Source organism: Cheilinus undulatus, linkage group 12 (genome assembly GCF_018320785.1).
Source record: "Cheilinus undulatus linkage group 12, ASM1832078v1, whole genome shotgun sequence".
NCBI classification, from domain to species: domain Eukaryota; kingdom Metazoa; phylum Chordata; class Actinopteri; order Labriformes; family Labridae; genus Cheilinus; species Cheilinus undulatus.
The window spans coordinates 35,216,518-35,243,001 of NC_054876.1; the positions used below are offsets into that span (position 1 = coordinate 35,216,518).

The following is a 26,484-nucleotide window of genomic DNA, read 5'->3' on the forward strand; positions in this document are numbered from 1 at the left end:
TGCATAAACTCTGTTTGAACCCATTTTATTCTTACTCAAAAATCCTAATTTTGATTTAGTACATTCCACAATAACCCAATTTACATGTTATTGTGGAAAAAAAAGAAATGTTCTTCTGAACGTTAAAAACATGAAGCATCAGTGTCAAAATGTTTTGTGTTGTGCTGCAAAAATTAATTTACACCACTTGGGGGCAGATGAACTCCACAAAAGGTGAAAAAGTGAAATGTTTAAGGTGAATGTGTTTTTAAAATCCACATACCTGGATTCTCTGTGTGTAACACGTTCATGCACCTGCATTAGAATGCAATTATCATCTGATTAAAGGCTTTTAAAATAAGATGAACAGTCCCTTAATCGTATATGATTACCTCTCAAACCACGTCATTGACATGCACACTACAACACATTCACAGGTGCACATTTATACTCACAGCCCTCCCCACCCTCCACCTCTGCTCTTTCTTCTACCTCCCAAACCCACTAAACAAAGCTTGTGCCCCCTCATCTTAGTTTCTTCTCCTTGTTTATTTGTCTTGTATGATGGCCAAAAAGCACCATTTTGGTCTCATCAGGCCAAATAATGTTCTACTTTACTTGACAATGGAGTCTCCCATATGCCTTCTGGGGAACTCTTGTTGAGATTTATTTTGAGTTGTCTTTAACAGTGGCTTGTTCTTCACCACTCTCATAAATCTTTGACTGAAGAACATGGGCAGCAGTTGTAGTATGCAGACTATCCCATCTCAGCTGCTGAAGCTTGTAAGTCCTTCAGAGTAGTCATAGATGTCTTTGGTGGACTCTCTCACTAATCTCCTTGCGCGGTCACTCAGTTTGTGAGGACAGCCTGATCTAGGCAGAATTACACATGTGCCATATTCCTTCCATTTCTTGATGATGGATTTGACTGATCTCCGTGGGATGTTCAGTGCCTTGGAATTTTTTTGTATCCATCTCCTGACTTGTACTTTCAATAACTGTTCTCCGAGTTGCTTGGAGTGTTCTTTTGTTTTTATGGTGTAATGGTAGCCAGGAATACTGATTAACCAGTAACTGGACCTTCCAGACACAGGTTATATTACAATCACTTGAGACACATTCACTGCACTTATGGGATCCCCATTTGTTTAATTGTAAGACTTCTAGCACCAACTGGCTAGACCTCTGTTGAATTAGGTCAGTCACTTTAAGGGGGATGAATACTGATGCAGTCACTTACGAACTCATTTAACCTTACATATTTTAGTTTATTTGACATTACATTGTAGAAATGTGTTTTCACTTCAACATTAAAGCGTTTTTTTGTTCTTTATTTTGTATTTTATTTATTTTTTTGTCCAAAAAGCCAGATCATATTGACCATGATTTATCTATAAAATCAGTAAAAGGGGATGAAAACTTTTTATGAAGCTAAACTTTTATAAAGCTTGTGTAAAGATAGGAACAATATGCTTTCAAAGACTAAACAGCTTAGTTAAGTTTAAGAGTACACAAAACCATAATGAATGACAAATTACAAAAACAAATCTCATCCAAGCAAAATTTTAATTATCATTTCTGTACATCTATACGGATAAATATTATGGATAAACATTTCATCTTTGCAATGATGAAACATTATGTACATCAGGATATTTTCAATGCACTATAATCAAGTTCTTCTGTTTAAATGTTAATTTTCATCATGCCTCCTTACTTTTTTCCTAGCCTCCCATAAAAAGGATAAACATGGTTGAAACATAATCAGTTTTTTGTGGAGGCAGCTTTGCGAGATGCCCGTGACCTCCTTTTACGAGAAGAGGGCGTAGCTGGAGAAGAAGGAGGTGAGAGAGAGGATGGAGATGAGGAGTTTGAAGCAGAAACAGAGGGGGAGGTGGACATAAAGGCAGGAGAGGAGTCAGGAGAAACTGAGCGTCTTCTGGTGGGACTGCTGCTCGGGGAGCCACGGGGTGATGAGTAAGGAGACAAGGCCTGGAGCATCCGGCCACTCCGCTCCTGGATCGCATGCTGAACAGGAAAAGAGACAAAAGAGAGATTTACTCTGTTGTAATGTTGTGAATTTTTGGCTTTTGATTTCAATCAGCGGCAGCTTCCGTATTGAAATCGCTGTCTCAACCAAACTTTGGATCAACCTAACAGCCCGTCCACTGACTCGACTTCCTGTGAGCTAGCTAGCTAGCATTCTAGTTGCCAGAAAGGTAGCCTCTGCCTGTCAAGCTATCTGTCAATCAAGACGCGCAAATCAGTGCACAGTAATGTTTTTCCTCAATATAATCGAAATGATTGTGGTACAAAAAACTCACCCCCATACAGTGAGAGCACATGAAGACATTAGCTAATGAGACATGTTTGTTTTTTTTTAACCAGGCTGTAAACCAGTTTATTTCTAGCATAAAAACAGCTGTTTAGCAGATGTTCAGATGGGACTCCTGGTGTTCCTGCAGCCAGCCTCAAGTGGACACTCGTGGTATTGCAATTTTTTGCACTTCGCATTGTCTTAATTTTTCCAAGAGGATACCGCTTGGTGGACAAGTCTTTAATTATAAAACAGCTTATAAACTTAATTTTTGCGTCAGTTGCACTGCCCACTGCAATCATTTCTGTCAATAACACGCAAGGCTCTGTGAGCTGTTGTGTGTGTGAACATTAGGTGATCGAATTACTAGAACTGCTTTTTAAAATATTTAAGTATAGAAAAGTATTACTAAAAATATACTACAATTAGATAACTCCAGGAAAAGGTTATGAAAGTGGGCTGGTCTGACCCATAATACTCCAGGTCTGAAAATGAGTCCCACTCCAGCCCTGGTTTTAAAGCTGTTCTGGTGTTAGATGGGTAAGTAGGATACATGTATGAATGTAACTTTGATTTTAAACCTACCCAGGCTCCATCAGGTCCAAAGAGCTCCAGAAAGTTCCCAATGAATTCTCGTGACTTTTCCTCCCACTTATGAATAAGGTCGTGGCTCTTCTCTTCCACTCTGTAAACAAAGTGCTTGGACTTTTCCTCCACCGTACGGACAGTCTCTTTCATTTTGTCCACCTGGTTCTGGAGCCGATACTTCTTCTCCTGTTGGAGGAAGATGAAGAAAATGAAGCAAGGGTTAAAATCTATGACTTTTATGGGTTTTTTAAATTCAGAAATGTCTACTTTTTACATGTTAACATAATGTTACTGACATTAATGAATCCAACGTTGAGCTCTCGGGCCGTGTATCCTCTCTGCAGGTTGCGTCTAACATAGATGTCATAGTCACGGACAATACGAGTGATAAGATCAGATGTGGAGATTCCTTCTGTCCTTTGAGTGGCCACAAACATTCCTGTTATACAAAGACAGTATTGACTCAGCAAAAACAACAGCCCAAGAACTCAATATGTATGTTCGATATAATTCTCATTCTTACCTGCTTCCTTGATGTGTTTGTAAACGTCCTCTGATCCAGCAGAAGTGTAAGGGATGTCATCATGGGCCACAAAGTCAATCTGTGAACGTCACACCACAGCATTCACATTAATGGAGCACTAAATATATTTTAGGAGACGAGTGTCCAATGAGAATGAGATGTTAGACCTTGTGTTTCTTGAGAAACTCTGTAGTAAGTGTCCAGGGAGCATCCCGCACCACTTCATCAACATAACGACAGTGCGTCAGGGCGTCGTAGCGTTCATCCTCTGTCATTACTGTGTAGCCTTTAAACTTGTGGGTGAGCTCATCACTGCAGACTGAGAACACAAAAACAGAAAGGACCTGATGAGATTAAACATAAAGGCTGGGCAAATATGGAATGACAAAAAAATTAAAGAGCCAGGATTTCTGTAACAGCCAATGCAATCTAAGTTCCCATGGAATACAAATAGAAGTGTACTGGTCTCCTATACACCACTATCTGTCTCAAGAGGACCAAATAAAGATTTGTTAATGTTGCTTTATAAATTACTTACTAATACTGCATAAGTAAACTTAATATCAATCTAAATAAACAAATAAGTAGCTCATAAAAAATCATTTAACATCATTAACCCATTTTTAATTTTCAATAACACTCTCCCATGAAAAAACACAAGCTAGTGAAGCTAATGATGGATTTCCAGCTGTTATAAATGTCAAGCTGTCATTGCAAATAGTCCCTCCATAGCTCCCTTTTTAAAAGAAAATGCAATGGGTTGGAAATTGCAAAGTAAAACATGATATGCTAAATACAACACGACACAATACGATTCAACCGGATACAATGCAATACAATTTGATATAGTGCGAATCAGCCCAATGCTACATCATTCTGTATGATACAACACAACATGATACAACAGGATACGATACTATTTGATACAACAGATTAACTAAGGTAGTACAAAAGGCAATAAGATACAACATGACACAAAAAAGACGCACAGTGTGACATAATATGATTAGACCAGTACAACACAACACAATAGGATTTAGAACCAGATGATAAAATGGGATACTATAAAATACAATTCTTGATACACAGTGCTATACATGATACACGGCAACACGGCATAACTCGACACAAGCCAATAAAACACCACTTGCATGGTATGATACAACACAATATGATATGATTTGACATGATACAATATGAGACAATATAATACAATACAAAACTAAAATATATGATTCACCATATTATGATAATAGATGGGACGAGATGAGTTCAACACGGTACAACACATAAAAGTTCAACACAACTCTACACAACAAAATATGACTCAACTGACCAGACCAATGACCAGATGTGATACGAGAAGAAACAATGTGATGCGATACAATAGGATATGATACATAGTGATCAGTATATAACAACACGATACAACACAAGAGGATATGACATGAGAAAATATGAGAGGTTATGATACGATGACGATACAAGATGTTATGATACGATACGATAAGAGAGGTTATGATTTGATTCGATGCAAGAGGTTATGATTCGATACGAGAGGTTATGATACGATATGAGAGGTTATGATACAATAGGATTCGAGAGCTTATCTTGTGTTTCTTTTTCTCAGACAAACTAATTGTAGGAAATGTTTTTTACCTCAGTTTGATAAGATAAGTAATCACAATAAGAAGACAAAAAAAGAACTTAACTGGATTTAGGATTATGATGAGAGGTTATGATATGATACGAGACATTACTAAACAATACGATACGAAAGATATGATACGAGTTGGCACGATACCTAAAACAAACAGACCAGACAATATAATCCAACATGATACAACACAGTATAGTACATAACACAACATGTCATAATACAACATGACATGAAATGACCCAATATGATACATTACCCAATTTGATACAGACAAGATTATACCATGTAATATAACTCAACATATAACAGCATTTATTTTTATTTTTCCTCTTTACCTCCTACTATCAGGTGTGTGTTGGGAAACACATTCTTGGCTTGCATCAGAGCACGAGCATGACCTGAGTGGAAAAGATCAAAGATCCCATCTGCATAGACTCGCACTGGGCGATTGGCTGCAAGATAAGGAATAAGAAACCATGTTTTGAAATACCAACATGATATTACCAAACCTCACTTCCTTTAATTTATTATTCATACAAATTTAATGATATGATGGAAATTTCTGATTAGCTTTTATCAAGTTTTTAAATATCAAATTAAAATGATGTCACACTTTCCTAGAAAAGAGATAACAACAATAACAACTCTACAATCATAAATAAATAGCAGTAAAATAACTTTGTACTGTTACGTGACTCATTTTTACAGCTGCTATCAGCTCATATAGACATGGTACGATCAGTGATACCCTTCATCCGTCATGCCATGACCCCATATCAAGACCTTACACCCAGTTTCATAATTAGGAATAACAGCAGAGGTTATTCAGACCTGGTGTCCCCCTCTTTGCTTGTGCGATGGTCAGCTTTTCATGAGGGATGTCTGATTCATAGCCTGTAGACTTGGCATAAACAGCTGGTTCCCTCAAAGCCTGAAGACAGAGCGGAGAAGAAAGAAACATGTTCAACTTGATCAAATGTTGAATTATGCCCAATCAGGTTAATCTAGAACACATGTTCTTCTCAGAGTTTTAAAGTAGAAAGTAAACTCTCACCAAGTTTGTTTGTCAAATGTCTGGTTGATAATATATCATTACATTATTTTTGAGCCGAATACTTTAAGTCCAGATAAAAATAATATTTACTAGAAAAATTAGGTGTGAATTGCTTGTAATGAATACAAATACAAAAACATGACAATGTAGTGGTCAAATTTTATGTAAGTTTCTATTAATAAGATCAATCTATTGATTTAGATCTATAGCCACCTTCAAGAAGCGTATGTGCATTTTGCTAACTGCATTATCAGCTCTTCGCATCCATCATTAATGGCAATGCAGGCCCTATTTTTTCTGTGATGCATCTTGAAATGCAATATTTATCCAGACTTGTCAAACGAATGTGGCTCTAAACATTTTAATGAGTTAAATTTGACTAAAACATAGACAAATATGATTAGTAAGATTTGAGTTTTTGCAGTGCTCACCATTTGGAACAGTCACTAGTTAATTAAAGCTTATTTCAAGCTATAAAATAAATCATTGGTATTACTAGTACTAACTGATTTACTGTGAATTCAGAAAGTATTCAGACCCCTTTCATTTTTTCAGAACAACCAGGACCTCTGTCCAAGAGCTGGTCATCCGACCAAACTGACTACCCAGGGAAAGGGCCTTAGTAAGATATGTGCCCAAGAACCTGATGGTCACTCTGACTGAGCTCCAGAGATCCTGTGTGGAGATGGGACAAAGTTCCAGAAGGACAGCCATCACTGATCTGGACTTTATGGTAGAGTGGCTAGACTGAAGCCGCTCCTCAATGCAAAAACACATGAAAGCTCAACAAGATTTTTGGTCTGATAAATCCAAGACTAAACTGCTCAGTCTCAGTTATAAACATTATGTCCTGAGGAAACCATCACCTGTCCAACACAGCCCGAACAGTGAGGCGTGGAGATGGCAGCGTCATGCTGTTGGGGGGGGGGGTTTCAGCAGGGACAGGGAGACTGGTCAGGGTTGAGGGGAAGCTGAATGGAGCAAAGTACAGAGATATCCTAAATGAAAACCTGTTGTGCAGCACTCAGGACCTCAGACTGGGCTGAAGGTTCACCTTCCAACATGACAACATGACCGTGAGCACACAGCCAAGACAACACAGGAGTGGCTTAGGGATGACTCTGTAAATGTCCCAGGGTGGCCCAGCTAGATCCTTGACTTGAACCCCATCAAACATCTCTGGAGAGACCTGAAAATAGCTAAGCACTGACAGTCCCCATCCAACGTGAATGAGCTTTAGAAAGCTTGTTGTGTCATATTCCAGAAGATTTGAGCCTGTAACTGCTTCCAAAGGTGCTTCAATTAAGTACTGAGTTAAGGGTCTGCATACTTGTCAATGTAAAATTCTAGTTTTTCTTTCTAATACAATTTGCAAATATGTCTTAAACTCTGTTTTCACTCTGTCATTAAGGGGTACAGGGTGTTTTTATATCTTGAAATAAGATGTTTGTCTGGACATGTTGGTAAATGTGGCATTTGCAGTGTTAAGGATTTGGTAACAACTACAAACAAAGCAAACAAATATATTCATTCTTATGAACATTTCTTGGGGCAGTTGAAATATTTTAGCTTACCCTCTGAGCATATATATGCTGTTAAAGGTTAAGGGTGTTTTGAAAGTGAAGTAAAAGTGTCGCATTTTCTTTAAAAACATGCTAAAGGAGTTCAAGAAGACAGCATAAAGCGGTAGTGTTGTGCTGTTCAACATCTGTTTCATCTATACAAATAAAGGTTGACTTACACTAGAACGTAATGTGTTTTTGTCATTGTGATTTCAACTTCAGCATGAACAACACAGATGTAATGAACTGAGAAGAAAATATACATTTAAACTAGACCAAGCAACCAGCTACAGAGCAGATGGATAAAAAGAGAAGAAGAAACACCAGTTCACAGGTTTTTAAGTTGAATTATGTTTTTACAAAGGCAAGCAGACTTTTCAAATAGAAATAAAAAGCTGCCACACTGCATCAGACTGATAACAATGTTTTGCAGCACAGGACTCCTCCCTAAACATGGCATGGTATGAGAATTTTATCAAACCAGATAAGATTTGATCAAATCTTCAGGACAGATGAGAATAATGTCAGCACTCTGCAGACACCAGCGTCTCATATGTGATGGACTTTGTGTTGGGTATAGATACATAAACACAACTTTATCTGCTGTGATGTAAGACATACTTTGAACTCTGAAGTTGTTCAAATGTCTGCTGATTCCTCCCATGTGTTCATATACTATATCTGTATACATGTATATTTTATGTAATGCTTGATAACTTATTACAACACTGTTATTTATATTTTTGTGTTGTATTTTAAGACCTGATTGACTTTTTTTTTGCATCATTCTCTCTCATATCTGATATCGTCATGCTTTTATTCTTTGGAAGAACATGTGTAAAGCCTGAATCTCTCCCTGGGGATATGAACTGTATTTCTGATTCTAATTTTGATTGAATTATTAAATTACTCTTATGAAATATGTACGTATATGAGAATCATCATTACCATGCTTCATTGTTTTTGCGCTCCCTTTATTTCTTTTATGTCTTACAGTTAAACATTATTTCACACTCTACCCCCTCAGAGTGAACAAACATGCAGTGTGTACATACATGTATCCAAACTAGGGCTGTCAAAAGATTAAAATGTTTAATCCCAATTAAATTTTAGGATCTCTGTAGTTAATCACGATTAATCGCATCTTGCTTCTCCCTTTTTTTAATGACAGTTTTTGCATCATTTTGGATTTTTCTGCTGTCTTACCCTAAGAGCAATTGCCTTCCTGTTTGGATACAGAGCTGCTTTTATGGGGAAGTCAAAGATTTTAACATGAACTTAAATACAGATAAAAGAAGTTGTTATTGATCTCATAGGAAACATGAGGATCACATGATTTCTGGCTTGCCCACTGGGCTGTCGGTGAGTTTTTAGAATGAAATGGGACATGAAAGAGTAGTGGTGGCTTTATTTTACATCACTGTGGCTGCAGGGAGACATGTGGATTTAACATTGTTACAAAAGGCACAATAAAGCATGAGATTAAATGCGATTAAAACAAATAATGCCCTAATTTTGGACCTTGATTGATCGTGATTAATGCGATTAATTTTGACAGTCTTGTCCAAACACGTTAGATACATTAGCCTAGATATTAATGTGCAAAAGCACTTCAGAACAACAATGTTTAATACAGATAACAGAGCTTTTCCTTTGAACTACCCCTACTTGCATGTAAGAGAAGCTGATGGGGACTGAAAGTGATATATTGTTGTCAAAATTCAACATAAATTGTATTTTCCTTTTAAAAATTGTTTTGATCCAAACAAAGAAAGCCCTAAACACAAGCGATGAGTGTATCATGATTTTGGTTTGGTCGGAGTAAATCTGATTTTAACAACCTCAGAGCAGAAAGAGCCTCATGCCTCCAAAGGGGATCCCAGACCCCATTAAGCCAATAATTTAATACACTATGATGGAATAGCTCTGGGCTGAAGAACTACCAAACACTTGTCTTTGATTTCTTCTCAGTAAAGTTTATGTTAAGTATGATCATGCATTACTTCACCAGTTTAGATGAAAGATTCATGGCTGCACTGTACAGTCAAGTAACCGGAGTAAAGGTTATAAAAGCTCACTAAATGTCTGAGTGATACTTGCTCCATATTCTCTTTCCCTTCATTAAAGACAACATGTTTCTCTTAGATTTGGGTGCATTCACTATAAAAGATCCTAACAAAACTATAAGACAACTTCAATTAAACACCTTTCTCTCACTGTAATATCAAGCTTCCTGGCCCTGACTGATAGTAACAGAGCAGGACTCACCCTGCGGTTGCCTCCTCCTCTCTGTCTCTGCGGAGCCTGTTGCTGCTGAGCGTTGTTGCCTCGACCTCGTCTTTTCCCGGCCATGCTGGTTGTTCACTTCTTCCTCTCTGCACCTGTCTGAGATCTCTGACTGAGTGTGTTTGTGAGTATACATCCCGTCTGCCTGCCTGACCCTGATGACGGCAGACTGTAGTGAGCAAAGTTCAAGCCACGGTGGTAATCAGGTTCTCACATGAAGACTGGGCTAGTCATCAATACTGAACTGCTCTGGACTTCCTATTTCTTTATGCACAGGAAAGTCTCAAGAAATCTTTTAAATATTATACTCAAGTTTACTTCATAATCTGAGTGTACAGGTCAGGAGTGAATGTTGAAATGTTTGGCCCATTTCTCATAATAACAGGCTTTTAACAGTGAAGTGTTGCATGTGAGAGGGAATTTCAGAAAAACACTGTAACTGTAAGCGTGTGGCCTTTCTATTAGGAGCCTTTGAGAGCAAACACAGAGGCACAGTTTGTTCCAGAGTTTCACAAAGCTGTCGCCCACGGAGCTCTGCAGGGAGTTATGTAATTTCAGTTGGTAGTAGAGTTCAGGTACATATTGAATTAATGACAGGCTGCCCTAACTACTGGTCATAGCATACCTTTAGCTTTGGACACCATCCACTGCTTCACCAGAGAGGTGGTTTGTTCTTGCCGCACTACAGCAATCTGGAAAGAGAAAAAACTCATCAGTGCACATAAATGATAAAAAGGACATTATTCTTATTACCTTGAACAAATGAAATAGAATACAAAATGTCTTGAACTGTAGACATTTCTGTGGTAAATTATGTAGTGTAAGCCTGAAAATAGATTAGTGTGTAGCCTCAGTGTGTTATTTTAGACTGTAAAAGAAGTGTGACATTTTGTCTGCCTTCATGATTCTTCAGCCGTACTGACTTTAGGGATCTTCTGACTTTTCCTCCAGCTCCACCTGACATTTTTAGTTTTGAACAAAATGTCAACTAGTGGATGGATGGTCATGAGATTTGTCACCTTAAAAAATGCCCCACTTTTATAAACTAACCAAGCTTTTGAGTGCCAGCAGCACCACCATGAGGTCACATTAAAAGCTTCCAGTACCATATTAAAGAGGACATACAGCGCCTATAAACCGTATTCACCCTATGAATGTTTTATCTTTTGATTTATCTTATAAATCAGTCATGGTCAATATAATCTGCTTATTTAAACAACCTCTTTAATGTCAAAGTGTAAACAGATTTCTACAAAGTATTGTCAACTGAATAAAAATATGTAAGGTAAATAGGTGACTGCATAAATATTTGCATCCTTTAAGTGACTGACCTAATTCTCTATGGGAGAGTGGCAAAAAGAAAGCCACTGTTCACTGTTGAAGAAAACTCTTATTATATCTCAACTAGAGTTCATAAAAAGGCATATGGGAGACTTCACGCCAGGTGGAAGAACATTCTTTGGTCTGACGAGATCAAAATGATGCTTTTTTGGACAACAAACACTGCACATCGCCACAAACACACCATTCCCACTGTGAAGCACTGGTGGCAGCACCATGCTGTCGGGATGCTTCTCGCCAGCCCTAAAAGGCTTGTAAAGGTAGGAGGTAAAATGAAAGCGGCAAAATATGTAAACATCCTGGAGGACAATTTTATTCTGTCTGCAAGATAACTACGGCTTGAACAGTGCTAATTTGGTTAACAAAAACAATGACGAAAAATGTTTATTAATGGCCTTTTCCAACTAGGAAGACGGGAGGAGGACGGGCTAAAAATATATTACTGATGATTAAAACTCTGATGAAAAGTAGATACGTTTTTGTTACAGAGACGAGACGAGACTAAAATGTCTGTCCTGGACTGACAGACGTTCAGATTCTGTGATATTTCTCCACTGTGTTTCCAACCTGCTGTATGTCCAAACAACCAGAGGAGACAGAGCAGGAGCAGCTGTCAGTGCCAGCCCTGTGTGAAGCAGCGACACAGAGAGAGGAGCTGATAGCTAGATTAAACCTGTAGCGCTTCTCTGTCCTCTAGTGGCAGTCTTTACAAGAAATTAAACCAAAATGCAGCCAGCCTACCTTTGAACCGTTGAAACTTCACCAGCTGTTTAGTAGCATAAACGTCTTATATTAGCTTCTTTTGCTGCTGTAGCTACAGTAATCCTCCCCAGTCTTGGTCAGAGTAGCAGGGATTAAAAAACCCCTCCAAAACCTTGTACTAGGTCCCGTCAGTCAAAAATATTAACCCTAAATTGAAATCTGCGTTAAAATCTACGACACAAATGCTAATTAGCAAGCCAGACAAAGCGAGGTACGTTACATTATGATGTGTTTAAAGAGGCTTGGACTTTTGGCAATTCAAGGAGAATAAAATGAACTTATTGTGATATGTTCAAAGTCAAAGGGAGAAATTGGAATTTTAGTTTTAAGCAAGAAACCTGAATAAAGGAAGACCTTTAAAGGAGAAATGTTAGCCTTTTTATATTACTCTTATTGACATAAATAAATAAAGCATGAGTTCAGTTAAAAACATCGTCTCATTTTTTGACCCTAAATGCACTCTTTATAAACAATAAAGAGTTTGATAATCAAGGCACATTAGAGAGAGTACCGTTATGAATAAAAATCAATGATTCTCATTAAGAGTCTATTATCCAATGTATGTTAGTATTTTCATCAGTTTATTTCAGATTATTACATGTAAGCTATTGATTGTATAAAATAAGTGTTTTTTTTTACAATTTTGCTATTTTTTAAGAGAGAAAATATGATGATGAAAAGTAAAGACTTGAATCTAAGGACTTTTTATCAAACTTAACTGGACTAAAATGTTTTTAGACTTTTCGTTGACTAAAACTAGACTAAAACTTTGAAGGTGAATGGGACTAAAATGTGACTAAAACTAACACTATGTTTGTCTTAAGACTAAAACTAAGACTAAAATTAAAATGGGCCACTAAAAATAACACTTCTAGGGAAAAAAAATATATTTTCCAGCAAGGCAGTGACCTGAAGTATACAGCAAAAGCTACACAGAAATGGTCTAAAGACAACAAGGTGACTGCTCTGGAGTGGCCCAGTCAAAGCCAAGACCTCAAACCAATAGATAATTAGTGGCTGGATATATCCTGACTGAACTGTTCCTTTCTGCAAAAGAGACACATTCTTGGAAAAGCTCATAAGATCTTAAAATGTTTCATTTCCACTATGCTCCCTTTCACATGAATAAAAATGCTCTCAGGTTACTTTTCACAAGTTGGAGCCAAGTTCAGTGGAAAGGGAAGAGACTGTGGTTGAACCGGTCTGAGGAGACAGGAACCAGGAGTGACTTCACAGGAATGTTTCACCTGTGAACACAATGACCTGGGGCAGAGGGGAGTGGCCATCATGCAGAAAGCATGCAGGGAGGGAGGACTGCTCTGCTACTCCTTCTGTGACTTCCTGAAGTGAATACTGACCAAATATGATGCAGGACAAGCTGTAAAACTGTGGATCTTTGACACGCAGGACCAGGAAATAATCTCCTACAGCAAAGGTAAGACTCTGATCACACTGAAGATGAGTTTTTCTCTTTTTAGTCTAGAGAGGAGACTGACCTGTTCTCCCAAGTAAACAAGAGGAGTCTACTGTAACAGGAGAGTTTAGTCCAGCAGATTTCTGCAGATTTCAGTTTCACTTATAATCCCCATGTCATTGGTTGGGATTACTCTCTGTGGGTGGAGCGAGACAGATTTTCAGCCTGCATGTTTCCTAAATGGCACCAGAAATGTAAATGAGTTTCTCCTTCTTGTTCACAACAAGCTTCATCACACTGAAAGGTAAGAGGACGAGAAACTGTCTCTTTTTTGTTTTAGCCTTTGAGATTTGTCAAAGTGTTAGAGAAAACACTTGTTGTGTCAGGAGGACATGCAGGCTGAAAATCTGTGTTGTTTAGTTTGTATTCATGTGATTTAAAGTGCTGATGTATTAGTCTGAGATGTTCTGACAACTCTGTTTACAGATCTTTTAGCACATGCCGGTGAGAAGCATGTTCCTGTGGCAATACCTGACACTCCTCCTGCCGATTACTGTTCACATATGCAAAGGTAAAGTCAAAGCTCAACACTCTCAAATGCAAATGTAGCTACACGTATGTAAACACACACTCCTTTAACCGTAAGTGTGCAGCTGCTTTCTTGGGAAAAGGCTGAGTGAAGCAATATTTGAGGAACTGAAATTTGGTGGGAAAACTAACACAGCTGAGACACAAACAGGGCCCTCAGCTGATACACTGTATATGCCGTCATGTTACTCTTATGTAATTGAAAAATCACATTTATGTATTTTTTTTGGGAGTGGTTAATGCATTCCTGGATGTGAAAACCTTGTTTTTCTCTTTAATTGTGTAATGAAACTTTTCAGTGCCTCATTTTGCCCAATTTTGATGGCAAATAGATCGATCTAGTATTACTTATTAATCATTTTTCTCTAGCTCTATTTATAAGAGAGATCTGACCAAGGCAGCAGACATGCAAAAACACATTAAAGGTCAATACTAAAAAAAAACACACCATGGTAAAATCTCTCAGTTTAAACACACAGTGGTCTTTCAGGAAAACAACCACATGTTCCCGTCTGTTTCCTCAGGATGCACTCACATTTGTCAGATATCAGTGTTTGATTTAGTTCTTTTTGGCCTAAGGACAAGCATATCAGAATAAACTTTCAGTAGAGGACAATAAGTGTTTTTGTTGTTGTTGTTGTTGTTGTGTTTGGCCCCTGCTATTGGTTGGTTTGCTCAATTAAGGTGTGAGATTGAAGGATCCATGTGATCTCAGGCTACGTTCACACTGCAGTTAAAGTAACCAAACTCTGATTTGTTGTTGTTGTTGTTGTTGTTTTCAAATCAGATTTTATTCTGGCAGTGTAAACAGCACAAGTCACACTGAATCTGATCTTTTCATATCGAATTCAGGCCACTTCAGGCACATGCAAACAGATCTTTTGGAATTCAACCGCAGTCTGAACAGTAGATCAAGTCAAATTGAATGGGACTTTGACATCAGTCTGGCATGACACACATCACAATCCTGCGTCTGCGGGCCCCACAATCCATGGAGGCAGGAGTCTTGTGCTTGTTGAAAACAAACATAAAAGACAACAGTGATGGAGTTTTAAAAGAATTTTGGAATTAACAGCCACATTGGCTGTTTGTTTCCCAGTGTGCATTGCAACTGGGCTGTGACAACCAATGGCAGGCTGTTCCGTCGTCATGTCATTCTTTCCCGAACAGCACATGTGCACAAACTTTGAAACTGAAGAAGACTGCCTGAATGACTCAGTGAGAAAGAGGCACAGAGAGGCCGTGATGTGTCCCTCAGAGTCACTGCACTTTAAAAATGACTCAAATTCCTAAAAACTGAAGGACTTTATTGTGTAAAAATGTGAGCATTTTGAAGATGTTTTTGTCACAGAATGTTTATTTCTTTAGTGTCAAAAAGATGGGAGAACAAGTTTGTGCAAAAAAATCATTTTTTTGTCTTTATAGTCCCAATTTAAAAATCAAAGGACATTGCTGCAGTACACATATTCTTAAAGCTCAGGTTATCCTGAAGAAAATGATGTTTAGAGCATGACTGTGCAACACAGGGTTGATGTTTTACAATCTTTTAAAGACAGAAGTCCAAACAAGACACACTGGCTAAAAATATAGCTGAGAGCTCAGAGGGTTAAAGCTATGAGGCTAAAAACTCCAGACAGCGTAGCATTCTTGGTCAAATTGCATGTCCATTAAAGGAACTGTATTTTAATGGATAAACTCAGCTCTCAGTTCAGTTCAGCTGTTCAGGACTGGGACCTGGCTCCACAGCAGTCTGCATACAGGCCATATAAAAAAAGCAATCTTCAAAGACAAATAAAAAGTCAGATCTGAAAACGTGAAAACAGCTTCTGTGGCATCATTCTTTTATATCTGAACTCTTAAAGCCCATTCATGGCTGTTGCCAAGTTGAAAATGCTGTCTTTAGACCTGTGTCCATGGCTGTTTTTTTTTTGGGCTTTTTCATGCCTTTATTAGATAGAGGAGGACAGTGGATAGACTCTGAAACAGGGAAGAGAGTGGGGAGAGACATGTGGGAAATGGTGCCACAGGCTGGACTTGAACCCGGGCTGCCTGCATACATGGTGCGCGCCTTAACCACTTGACTACCAGCGGGCCCTGGCAGTGCTCATTTTTAACCTTGCCACCCTAGTGGATTGGGCAGCTTCCATATCTGCCATAAGGTGGATCCGTCTCGCAGAGAATAACTGATCCTACTGCCGGTTCAGCTCAGTTGGTAGAGCAGGCGCTCACATGAAGAGGTCCTAAACTCACTGGTTGCAGGATCAAGTCCTGTTCTTGGTGCTGTTTGGTTCATATCTTCCTCTCTCTCCCCCATATTTCTTGCCTCTCTTCAGCAGTCCAGTTGGAATAAAGGGTGAATAAAGTTCAAAAATAAGCTTTAAAAACAGAAAATGACTGAACCAAGGTTGAAGAGAACGAGGCAGTTGTTACAATTTGGTTTAAATTTACTGCAAAACAGTAAACGATGCCTGCCACAGAGAGTTAAGCATACGGCAGCAGTTTGTCAGTATTGGGCAGTATTTTCTTGTTAGAGAAGAGAGAAGATCCACAATGGAAACCTCTCTTGGTGGGAAAGATGGTTTTGCTCTCCTTTTGATTGGCTTTGGCAAGATAATCATTTTCTAACTGGCTCCACTGATGGTAAAAGATCTTAATAATGTAGTTGACATCTTGGTGGAGATACGACGTCATGTTTTATTGCTCTAATCATCTTGTAATGAAAGTGGCAGACACAGAACATTCATCCAATCACCCTCTGAGATTTATTTTTAAGGGTTCTGCCCTTCCCAAACACTGTTTCCCAGGTGGTGTAAAATATGACATGAAATTGATATTTCAGTTTATCCAGTGTGTTTGGTTAATTCTTTTTCAATGCAAACCAACCTTTTCCCTTGTCTGTCTGCTTGCTTAGCTGTCAAACTGGGTGTTTAAATATAGATGGGTTTAAACTTTCTGTTTAGCCTCAAGTGGACAATGCCACACTTCATACTCTGAGTCTTTAGAGCAAATATTGATGCCAGCTCCTTTCATGATAACAGGAGGTGTGGATTAGTAGTTCGCTCATAAGTAAATATATCCACAGCTACTCTACAGCTCTATAATGATAAGAAAATGATTCAGGGATCTGATTGTTCAAGTCTTGTATGAAGTTTTGTTAAGCTCTGATGAAGCTCATGTGTCAGTTTCACTCATAAATCTCAGTGTTGCTAAATCATTTGTTTTTACCAGTCCAACCCGTTGGTTTATTGTTTTTGTAGTGGGTGAAGCTGTGATAGTGTTGCGTCTAATACTCCCACATTGACTCACACTTTATGAGAGCTATGTCATCAGCGGGGGTGGAAACTTCAGAGGAGAAGTTACTGAAGTCCTGGTTTCATGTCTTTTTAATTTATGTTTCTCATAAATCACATCTGTTTTTGTGCTTCTCCTTTTTTTTCTCTCCCCAGCTCAGGATTGTGATGAATTCACAGATCTAGATCTCAGTCATGCCATCATTGGAACAAGCGTCGAAATCAGGTTGCTGCTGTACACGAGGGAAAATATCACCTGTGGTAAACTCCTGTCCCACACCAACCTGTCAGCCAACCCCCACTTTAACCTCTCCAAACCCACCACCTTCATCATTCATGGGTATCGGCCCACTGGATCTCCTCCTATGTGGGTGAATAAAATTTCAAAGCTGCTGCTGGAGAGGGAGGATGTTAATCTGATAGTGGTGGACTGGAACTACGGAGCTGCTAATGTGAATTATTTTAAGGCAGTGGAGAACACACAGATAGCGGCGGAAAACCTCACAGCTTTCATTGAACTGATGCAGGTGAGACTTACTACATTCTCTATGTCTCTGCTGTACCTGCATACAGGGGCAAAAACATCAGGGAAACTTGGGAGTGTGACCCTATATTATAACATACAATATGCCATGACACCACACCACACACTATTGTAAAAACTAATATAATAATACAATGTGATGTGATGAGATATGGTGAGATACAGTATGTTTTGAAACAATACTATCTGATACCATTACATACCCTTAAAAACAATAAGAAACATGTAGATGATACAGAAAGAATACAGTATGAGATGATGTGACATGAATCAATAGGATATGAAACAAGTTTATAGGGTATGAAACCATAAAATATGATACAATACAATCTAAAACAAGACCATACAATATGTTTCAAAACAATACGCAACAATACAACACAATACAAAATGTTTCCAAACAATACCATATGTTTAGAAGAGATATGGTATGGTCATACTGTATAATTTATCTCCAAAGACTACGTTAAGATACAATATGATACGATACAATGCAATACAATATATTTCCAAACAGTATGATACCCAACCATACCATATCATACCATATGTTTCTGAACCATTTGATACGATACAATACTATATGATATGATACAATACGATGTGATAGGATACAATACGATAAGATATGATACGATAGGATACGGTACGATACGATACGATAAGGTATGGTACGATAGGATATGTAACAATACGATAGCACCCAATACGATAGAATACGATACAATAGGATAAGATACTATACGATACAATACAATATGTTTTCAAACAATTCGATACAATTGGACATGTTTCCAAACATAATGATACGATACGATACAATACGAAACAATACAATATGACACGATACAATACTATATGATACAACGCAATACAATACAATATGTTTCCAAACAATACGATACAATATGATACGATAAGATGCAATATGTTTTGTAAAGGTCTGATACAATGCAATATGTTTTGCAACAGTACATCAGGATATGAAACAATACAGTACTACGTATATTTTACCATACACTTCTAGCTGTTATGATATGAGACAGTGCAATGGTATGAAAGGACACATTATGATACAATTCTATATGAAATGACATAATGGGATACAAAACTATGCAGTACAACTCAATCTTGTGCAATATGATATGATACAATAGCATACCATATGATGATACAGTATGGGTCAATACCATCCATGTTGATAAAATACAAAATGAAACAATATGTTTTTCAACAATATGATTTGTCAATACGATATGATATGATGAGCTTCTGTACTGCACCATACACTACAAAACGATGCGATACAGGACAATGAAATTATGTAAAATGATAAAATACCATACAACACAACATAAAGTGAAACAATAGGATACGAAAATAAAGGATACGGTCTGCAGCTATATTATCAGATCTGATATAATATGAAAGGATACGACGTACGTGTTGTGTTGGATACAACACGATCATTTAGACATGATACATTAGACAATACGATATGGTACATTATGACTTGATACAGTCTGATGTGATACGATACGATTTATTTGGAAACCATACATTACATTAGATAGAACACAACACAATAGGACAAAATACAGTATGCTACCATATGTTACAAAATGTTTGGATATGAAACAATGAAAGTATATAAAAGGATACAATAGGATCTGATACAACCTGTTATGCCCCTAACACAAAATCTGATATTAGATATAAGCTTTGTATTTTAAATTTAAATACCAATATTTGGCAGTCAGAGACATAAAAATTGTATCATATGAGTCAGGAGGACAGCATGTTCAGTATCAATGTTATCCATGTTTTTTTGTCCCACTCACTGTAGATGTTGGTCTTGTGAATAAGAAGACTACTGTCTATCTGTTTCAGACACAAGGTGCCTCCCTGAGCACCATCCACATGATAGGGATAAGCCTTGGGGCTCATATATCAGGATTTGTGGGTGCTAACCTGATGGGGTCCATAGGAAGGATTACAGGTGAGTTTCTGATCACTTTAAGTATCAGAAGTGTTCATATGTCAGATTAATAATTCAGAATTTGAAATAATGAAGGACAACTCTGCCAAGATGAATGTGTTATAAACTGAGGAATTAATCTCATATTTGGAACCTTTATAGGTTAGATTAAGGGATCACTGTAGGCTGGTAGACTTAAAGTGAGTGAGCTGGCCTTATTTTGCAGGGGCATATTTGACCATGTAAACAAGATTAAAACTAGAAAAGCACTCGAAGAGTGCAGACCTCTGCCATTAGCCCCATCTCCCAATAGTAAAGAATTGAAAGACGGTGATCCAGATCACTCCCAAAATCTAATCAATTCTTCATTATGCCGTTTCTGACATTTCCTGAAAATTTCCTGAAAATCCGTCCATAACTTTTTGAGTTGTGTTGCTAAAAAACTAACTAACTAACAAGCAAACTAACTAACAAACCCTGCTGTTCACATAACCTCCTTGGCGGAGGTAATAAGCTATCAGTGCAAAAAGGGTTTAGCAAACCAAGATAAAAAAAAATGAAACAAAATATATATAGTACAGTGCAGAACTTTCAAGAATGTTTAGGACAAAAACTGAGGCTGAAGTAAGATGTTTAACGTCGAGTAGCCCACCTGAGGGCACCATCGGCTGGGATGGAGGATTGACACATCCTAAGGTGTTCCAAATGTCTTTGGATAGAACCAGGCGTATTGAATAATAATCTGTTGAAAACAACAGGGCTCACACCTTTACCTCCAGTCAGCTATAACACGATCAAATAAAGACAATAATTTTATAAACTCTAAAACAATGTACCTAAAAACATGTCTGATGTAATGCCACCAATCAAAACAAGATAAAGGTCAAGGAGATTGAATATACAGAAAACCATTAATAAATAATACAGAATTTGCTTCTACGACATCATTGTCAAAGTACTCTAACATGTTTATCTCTCTGATGGCTGCCAAGATAGACGTTACCTCTATCTATTCAGACAAAGCTGAATTTCATCACTGAAAGTGTGGGAGTCATCTTTTAAATGGAATATGACCCTCAGCAATCATCTGTGTGAGTGTATTTAACGGCCAACATATTTTTTATTTGAAATGAGAAATCCATAATCAAGAAACAAACTGTTTCACATTCACTGTGTAGAAATAGGAAAACAAAATATGTTAAAAAAAAAAGAAGTCCTTGGCTTTTTCAGGCAATTCATATCAAAATGGGGTTAGAAAAAAAACACAAAAATGTTTTTTATGTTTTTGAAAAAAATTGAAAACATTATAATTGGTTTGTTTTTTCATCTTATTGTTTTTGTGTTCTGATCAAAAAAATGAAGACCAAAGAAAAAACATGAACACCTGCAGCAGGTCACACAAAAACAATGCAACATCACCAATGCTCGGTTCTTTGGTTTTCCTTTTTAGTTAGAACACAAAAGCAATAGCATGAAAATGAAAAGAACTAACAAACAAACCACAACAACTACAAAACTTTCATTTCTGCTGGAAAACATGAAAAGGGAAAAGAAAAACATTTTTTTATTATTCCCAATTTGATATGAACGATACGGCAGAGGATTAGGGCCACTGAAAAAAGTTTTTGAGATGCTTTTTTTTTTTTTTACTTGTGAGAAAAAAGTCAGAATTCTGATTCCTGAAAAATGCCAGAATTGTGAGTATTTAGTCAGAAATCTGACTTTAAACATACAGCTAAGACTTTGATGGTGATCTGCAGCATCATGTCAGCAAAAGAACGTTTATACTGTTGCACAACCTTAGGCTGTTACACTTATCTTCAGAGTCAGCTAATAAAGTTTACAGTTTCAGTTGAGATGCTTATCAAGAAGATTTTATGGGAGCTGTTACACTCAAACTTTGACTCCTAGATTATTTTCATTACAAGTGTCTCTCCTGATACACATTTGAAGTATATAAAAACCTAAAAATCAAAATCAACTTCAGAAGTGGTACACCTTCTATGTTCAGAAATTCTGTGAGTGAAAATGGTTCCAGGAATTCAGAGTTTGTGAAATGTTTTGAAGACAGTAAATTTGCAAAGCAGCAGAGATGATGAAAATACAAAGCTACAGAAAAGATCCTAACTTGGTGTCACAAAAAATCTACAATAAGGCAACCATGAAAATCTGTTAAAGCTTAGTGGTCCTGGTCTGATGTGATGTTTGCAGCTCTGGATCCTGCTGGGCCTCAGTTCACAGGCACCTCTATAGACCAGCGCCTGGACGCCTCAGACGCACAGTTTGTTGATGTGCTGCACACAGACATAGACGGTCAGTTCATCCAGATTTTAATAAAAGTTGTGAATATGCTTTACCAAAGTGTTATGATTTGCATCAGTATATTATCCCTGCTATTGTCCTGTGCTGTCTGTTCACAGCTCTTGGCTTCAGGGAGCCTCTGGGTCACATTGATTTCTACGCTAACGGGGGAACAGACCAACCTGGCTGTCCAAAAACCATCTTCTCTGGTAAGGACCTTTGAAATGACTGAAAATATAGGAACCTCTTTATTGATTCACATTCACATTGTTTGATTTCCTTGTATTCAGGAGGAGCCTATTTCAAATGTGACCACCAGAGGTCAGTGTATCTCTACATGGAATCTGTGAACCGGTCGTGTACCATTAAGGCGTTTCCCTGCTCCTCATACAAAGACTTTCTGGATGGAGAGTGCCTGAGCTGTGAGCGCTTTGGTGCTGCTGGATGTCCCATCTTTGGTTTGTGAATTAAATATACCTTCTAACTACATAAACCATTGAAAGTGATCTCTAGGGTTTACTAAATAACAATTAGTCATATCTCTTCAATCCAGATAGATGGAATTCAGTATCAAACTTAAATCCCTGTTCAAACATGCACTTTTGAAAATTTCTAGAAAATATCCAGATTGGTAATTTCAGGAATTTGTGTTGCATTTTCTCATTCAGTAGGAGGTCGTAGGTTCTAAAGATAGACCACTCCAAAACCATTGGCTAGGACATGATGCAAAAAAATTCACAGCAGGACGGATAAAAGTAATGAATGGTTACAGTGACAAAAACGAGTAACTCTTAAAGATATCTTAATAAAAATGGCTGACGTGTGCATCTTTTTCACTCCTATTCAGGTCATGATGTGACAAAGTGGAAAGATGTCCTGCGAAAACTGCGGCAAACAAAAACCTACTTCACCACAAATGGAGGCGCACCATTCTGTAGTAAGTAATGAATGCAAACATTGTCATTTTTCATCTTCGTTTTTAGTCGTTTCTGATTATTTTCTTGCGATAGCAACTCTATTTCCTGACTTATTTCTGCAAAAGCACAGAACAAACATTGAACTTACCTTTGTTTGTATATGGCACCGTGACATAATGGAGTCAGGTGTATCACAGTGGCCAGACCCCAGCTTGTTTTCCATATCACCAGGAAAAATCTTCCTATTATTCTGAGAAAACAGGCTACTGATCTTGAAATGCTGCTGTCTTGGCCAGGACACTCTTGAAAAAGAGATTTTTAATCTCAATGAGGTTGTTCTCTTGGTTAAATAAAGGTTAAAGAAAGAAAAGAAATAACAAGAAAAATGAGTCTAAATCTGGAGAATGCAATTAGAAACATATCATCACAAAAAGCTACAATGAAATAAAATGTATGGGCAGATGATGATGTAGGCTCAAGGCTCCTGTACTCTTTAAAGTAATGTATAAGTAAATTTACAAAAAACATAAAAGTTTGCCCAATGCATAAAGGTTAAATAGTGTTCCTGTTGTCTTTAGTTGTTACACTGAAAATGTTCAAGAAAATGTGAGGGGATAGAATGCATACTTACATAGAGCCAAGGACGCTCATAAGGGGGGATAAAGGAGAGAGATTTATGGGGCCCCGCCAAATGGAGGCCATGCAGGTCAGCAAAATCATGGTCCAGTGAAAAGTGAAACTGTGATAACCATACTTTAATTCTAACATGAATAATAATACTCTTATCAAAGAAAACAAATATTTTTCTTGTATTTATTTTTGCCAAAGTGTATAGCCTTAAACCCATTTTCTGAAATCAAAACGACCTTTCTTGGGTAATATTAACAATATGGAGGGGCACATTAATGTAAAAGTAGAGTAATGTCAGCCTTCATGGCTAAGCTATGATTTTCACAAATGCCAGGATGCTAGAAAATAAAGAAGAGGAAACTGAGACACCTTTGAGGGGAAAAATATTAAATACTTGCAAAAAAAGCAAAAATGGGCTTAAAAAGTGGCATAAAGGGTTTACAAATGGCACAAATCGGCAAAATTAACAATTTTTGCAAAACAATTAAGCATGGCAAAATGGGCATAAAATGTGGTGAAAAGGGATCAAGAGTGGCATGAATGGGTTAACAGAGGCATTGAGATGCTGAAAATGGTCAAGAAGGATAAAAAAATGGCAATATTAGTGTCAATGATGGTTTTAAAGTGGCAAAAAGGGGCAAAGACAGGCCAAAAATAGCAAAAATGGGTGAAAAGTGACAAACTGGGTTATGAATGGCAACAAAAATGGATATAAAAAGTGGCAAAATAGGGTAAAAGTGGCAAAATGGGTTAACAGAGGCAAAAAAAATAGGCAGAAAGTGTCAAAGTGTGGGTTAAAAGTGGTAAAAATAGGCAGAAAATTGTGATTTTTTTTTTTTAAATGGCAAAAATGGGTTAAAGTTGGCAATAATGATTTGAAAGTTGTTTAATATGAATATAACAATAAAATTTATGTGATGCTCTTGCAGTGACAAACTACAGGGTGGATGTGATGATCTGGAATGAAGATGTGCGCTGGGGATACATAACTATCAAACTTCATGGTACTGGTGGAGAAACCAGCGCAGCCGTTGACCAGTAAGAGCTCACTTTATTGAACTCCTGTTCTGAAGCAATTTGTTTCATTTTAATGTCTTCTTTTCATTCACGAGTACTACCTATGAATATGTGTTTTTGATTTTTATTTTAGTACAGCAGCAAAGTTCCAGAAGTTCACAGAGACCAGGTTATTCGCTCATTTTGACAGAGACATTGGAGTGGTGAAAAAAGTGTCTGTCACATTCACCACCGGGAACGTGTTCAAGCCCAAATATAAGCTCCGAGTTCTCCGACTCCGCCTCACTCATCTGGAGCGTGAAGAGAGGTACACACACACACTGATACATGAATTTAACACACCCTTTCAGCTGGTTTCATCTTCTGTATCACTATTCATCTAAACTTTAGGTTTAAAGGGAGTTTGTCTCTGTCTCTAACAGGCCGCTGTGTCGATACGACATCCTTCTCAAAGAGAATAAAGAGGTCACATTCAGGCCGATTCCCTGTGAAGAATCCAACTTCTGAGGATGAAACTCCTCTTGTTTAAAAAGACTCAGATGGCTCTTCAGATGCTCTGTGGTTTACAAAATCAATACAGAATACAAAGATAGTGTATTACATATGTAATCCTGGCAGTGACGCCATCCTTTATGATAAGACAAATGAAAAATGATATGATATACAGTATAAATGTTTAAGAGAGATAATATGTTTATAAATCCTGCCGTTTTTATGAATCTATCATCCCAACAAAGGGAATTATTCACATTTCATTGCATATTTTTATTCTTATGTTTGAAAATGTTTTTTCTTTGATGAAAAGGATGACTAAGTATAACAATGATGGACTTGACTAGATCAATATTGTTCCATTTTAAAGCAACATTTTTTCTTTATTTTCTTCTCCCAGTTGTCAGATTTTACATCTGCCTACAGAAGAGCATAGCCTTCACTAAAGAAGAAATTTGAACCCCTTATCTTATAATTATTTTAGCTTTTTGTAAATAAATCTCTTTTCTTACAATTAAATGACCCTGTATCTCACAATTATGAGAAATGATCTTATCCATATCTCAATTATAATATCAGGGGTTTCATTTTTATTCTCTTTGGTAAATGCAATACACTTCCATACATTATATAAGACCACAGTGTGATCAGATTAACATATATATATATATATATAAAAAATATATATATTACTGTTTTTACTCACTCCTCACAAGACTGAAAAATGTCCAAGTATTAACTCTTTTTTTGGTTGTTTTATTCCTGCCATCCTTTGCAAAGAAGATTCTTTTTGTAATATTTTTTTTTTTTTTGATAGTTCCTCAATCAAACACACAAGGCTTTTAACCAAAAATATTTATTTGTATATATGAATTCATTGTTTACTTTGAATAAAAATGTATTTCAGTAATGGCTAATATGTCTGTCAAGCTCACAATGCACTCATACGTCAAGATGAAAGCTGATTGGTCTGGTTTTGTACCATCAAAAGTCAAAGTGTTGAAAAACTAAATGCATGTGAAGTATGATTTAAAGGGATGTTTCTGTTTTTTTCTTTTTAACTGGTTGCATAAGGTACCTGGCAATAGTAGTTGTAATAGCCTGAAGGGATTTCAGAGAGTGCTGCCCCTTTAAATATGACCCACTTGGATAAAACTAGGCTCTATACAGCTTAGCAGATGGGCACAGCTGCTCCTGGTAATTTAGCAAGTTTTAGGTAAAATGGGCCAAAAAACAATACT

At 37.3% G+C, this 26,484-nt stretch overlaps 2 protein-coding genes across 5 annotated transcripts; one reads left to right on the forward strand and one right to left on the reverse strand.

The window, feature by feature from the left end:
• Positions 1–1,531: 1,531 nt before the first annotated feature.
• Positions 1,532–12,278, reverse strand: pcyt1bb (phosphate cytidylyltransferase 1B, choline b). Of its 3 annotated transcripts, none has more exons than XM_041801538.1 (10): positions 12,052–12,278; positions 10,595–10,661; positions 9,952–10,068; positions 5,899–5,998; positions 5,403–5,519; positions 3,575–3,726; positions 3,408–3,486; positions 3,181–3,323; positions 2,882–3,070; positions 1,532–2,007 (listed from the first exon to the last, which is right to left on the reverse strand). In XM_041801538.1, exons 3-10 carry the CDS (start codon positions 10,033–10,035, stop codon positions 1,744–1,746), a joined length of 1,128 nt encoding a protein of 375 aa, XP_041657472.1. In that variant the 5' UTR covers positions 10,036–10,068; positions 10,595–10,661; positions 12,052–12,278; the 3' UTR covers positions 1,532–1,743. The 3 variants fall into 3 exon arrangements, with proteins under 3 accessions (XP_041657472.1, XP_041657469.1, XP_041657471.1); XM_041801535.1 differs by having other exon boundaries at positions 9,952–10,124; XM_041801537.1 differs by having other exon boundaries at positions 9,952–10,138.
• A 1,129-nt stretch (positions 12,279–13,407) lies between these two features.
• On the forward strand, positions 13,408–26,484 carry LOC121518966 (lipase member H-like). 2 transcript variants are annotated; one of them, XM_041801683.1, is made up of 11 exons: positions 13,408–13,507; positions 13,973–14,057; positions 17,521–17,891; positions 19,799–19,907; positions 22,098–22,199; positions 22,307–22,396; positions 22,478–22,645; positions 23,035–23,124; positions 24,664–24,772; positions 24,885–25,058; positions 25,174–26,484. In XM_041801683.1, exons 2-11 carry the CDS (start codon positions 13,985–13,987, stop codon positions 25,256–25,258), a joined length of 1,371 nt encoding a protein of 456 aa, XP_041657617.1. In that variant the 5' UTR covers positions 13,408–13,507; positions 13,973–13,984; the 3' UTR covers positions 25,259–26,484. The 2 variants fall into 2 exon arrangements, with proteins under 2 accessions (XP_041657617.1, XP_041657618.1); XM_041801684.1 differs by lacking the exon at positions 13,408–13,507 and adding an exon at positions 13,722–13,790.

Bases quoted from the DNA above. Each gene is read 5' to 3' on its own strand.
- pcyt1bb (XM_041801538.1), bottom strand. From the start codon at position 10,035: ATGGCCGGGAAAAGACGAGGTCGAGGCAACAACGCTCAGCAGCAACAG. The intron at 5,520-5,898 runs GTCTGAATAACC...CTTATCTTGCAG, and splicing joins AGCAAAGAGGGGGACACCAG to CCAATCGCCCAGTGCGAGTC. The intron at 3,324-3,407 runs GTAAGAATGAGA...TTTGTATAACAG, and splicing joins CAAACACATCAAGGAAGCAG to GAATGTTTGTGGCCACTCAA.
- LOC121518966 (XM_041801683.1), top strand. From the start codon at position 13,985: ATGCCGGTGAGAAGCATGTTCCTGTGGCAATACCTGACACTCCTCCTG. The intron at 14,058-17,520 runs GTAAAGTCAAAG...TTCTCTCCCCAG, and splicing joins TACTGTTCACATATGCAAAG to CTCAGGATTGTGATGAATTC. The intron at 19,908-22,097 runs GTGAGTTTCTGA...TGATGTTTGCAG, and splicing joins GTCCATAGGAAGGATTACAG to CTCTGGATCCTGCTGGGCCT.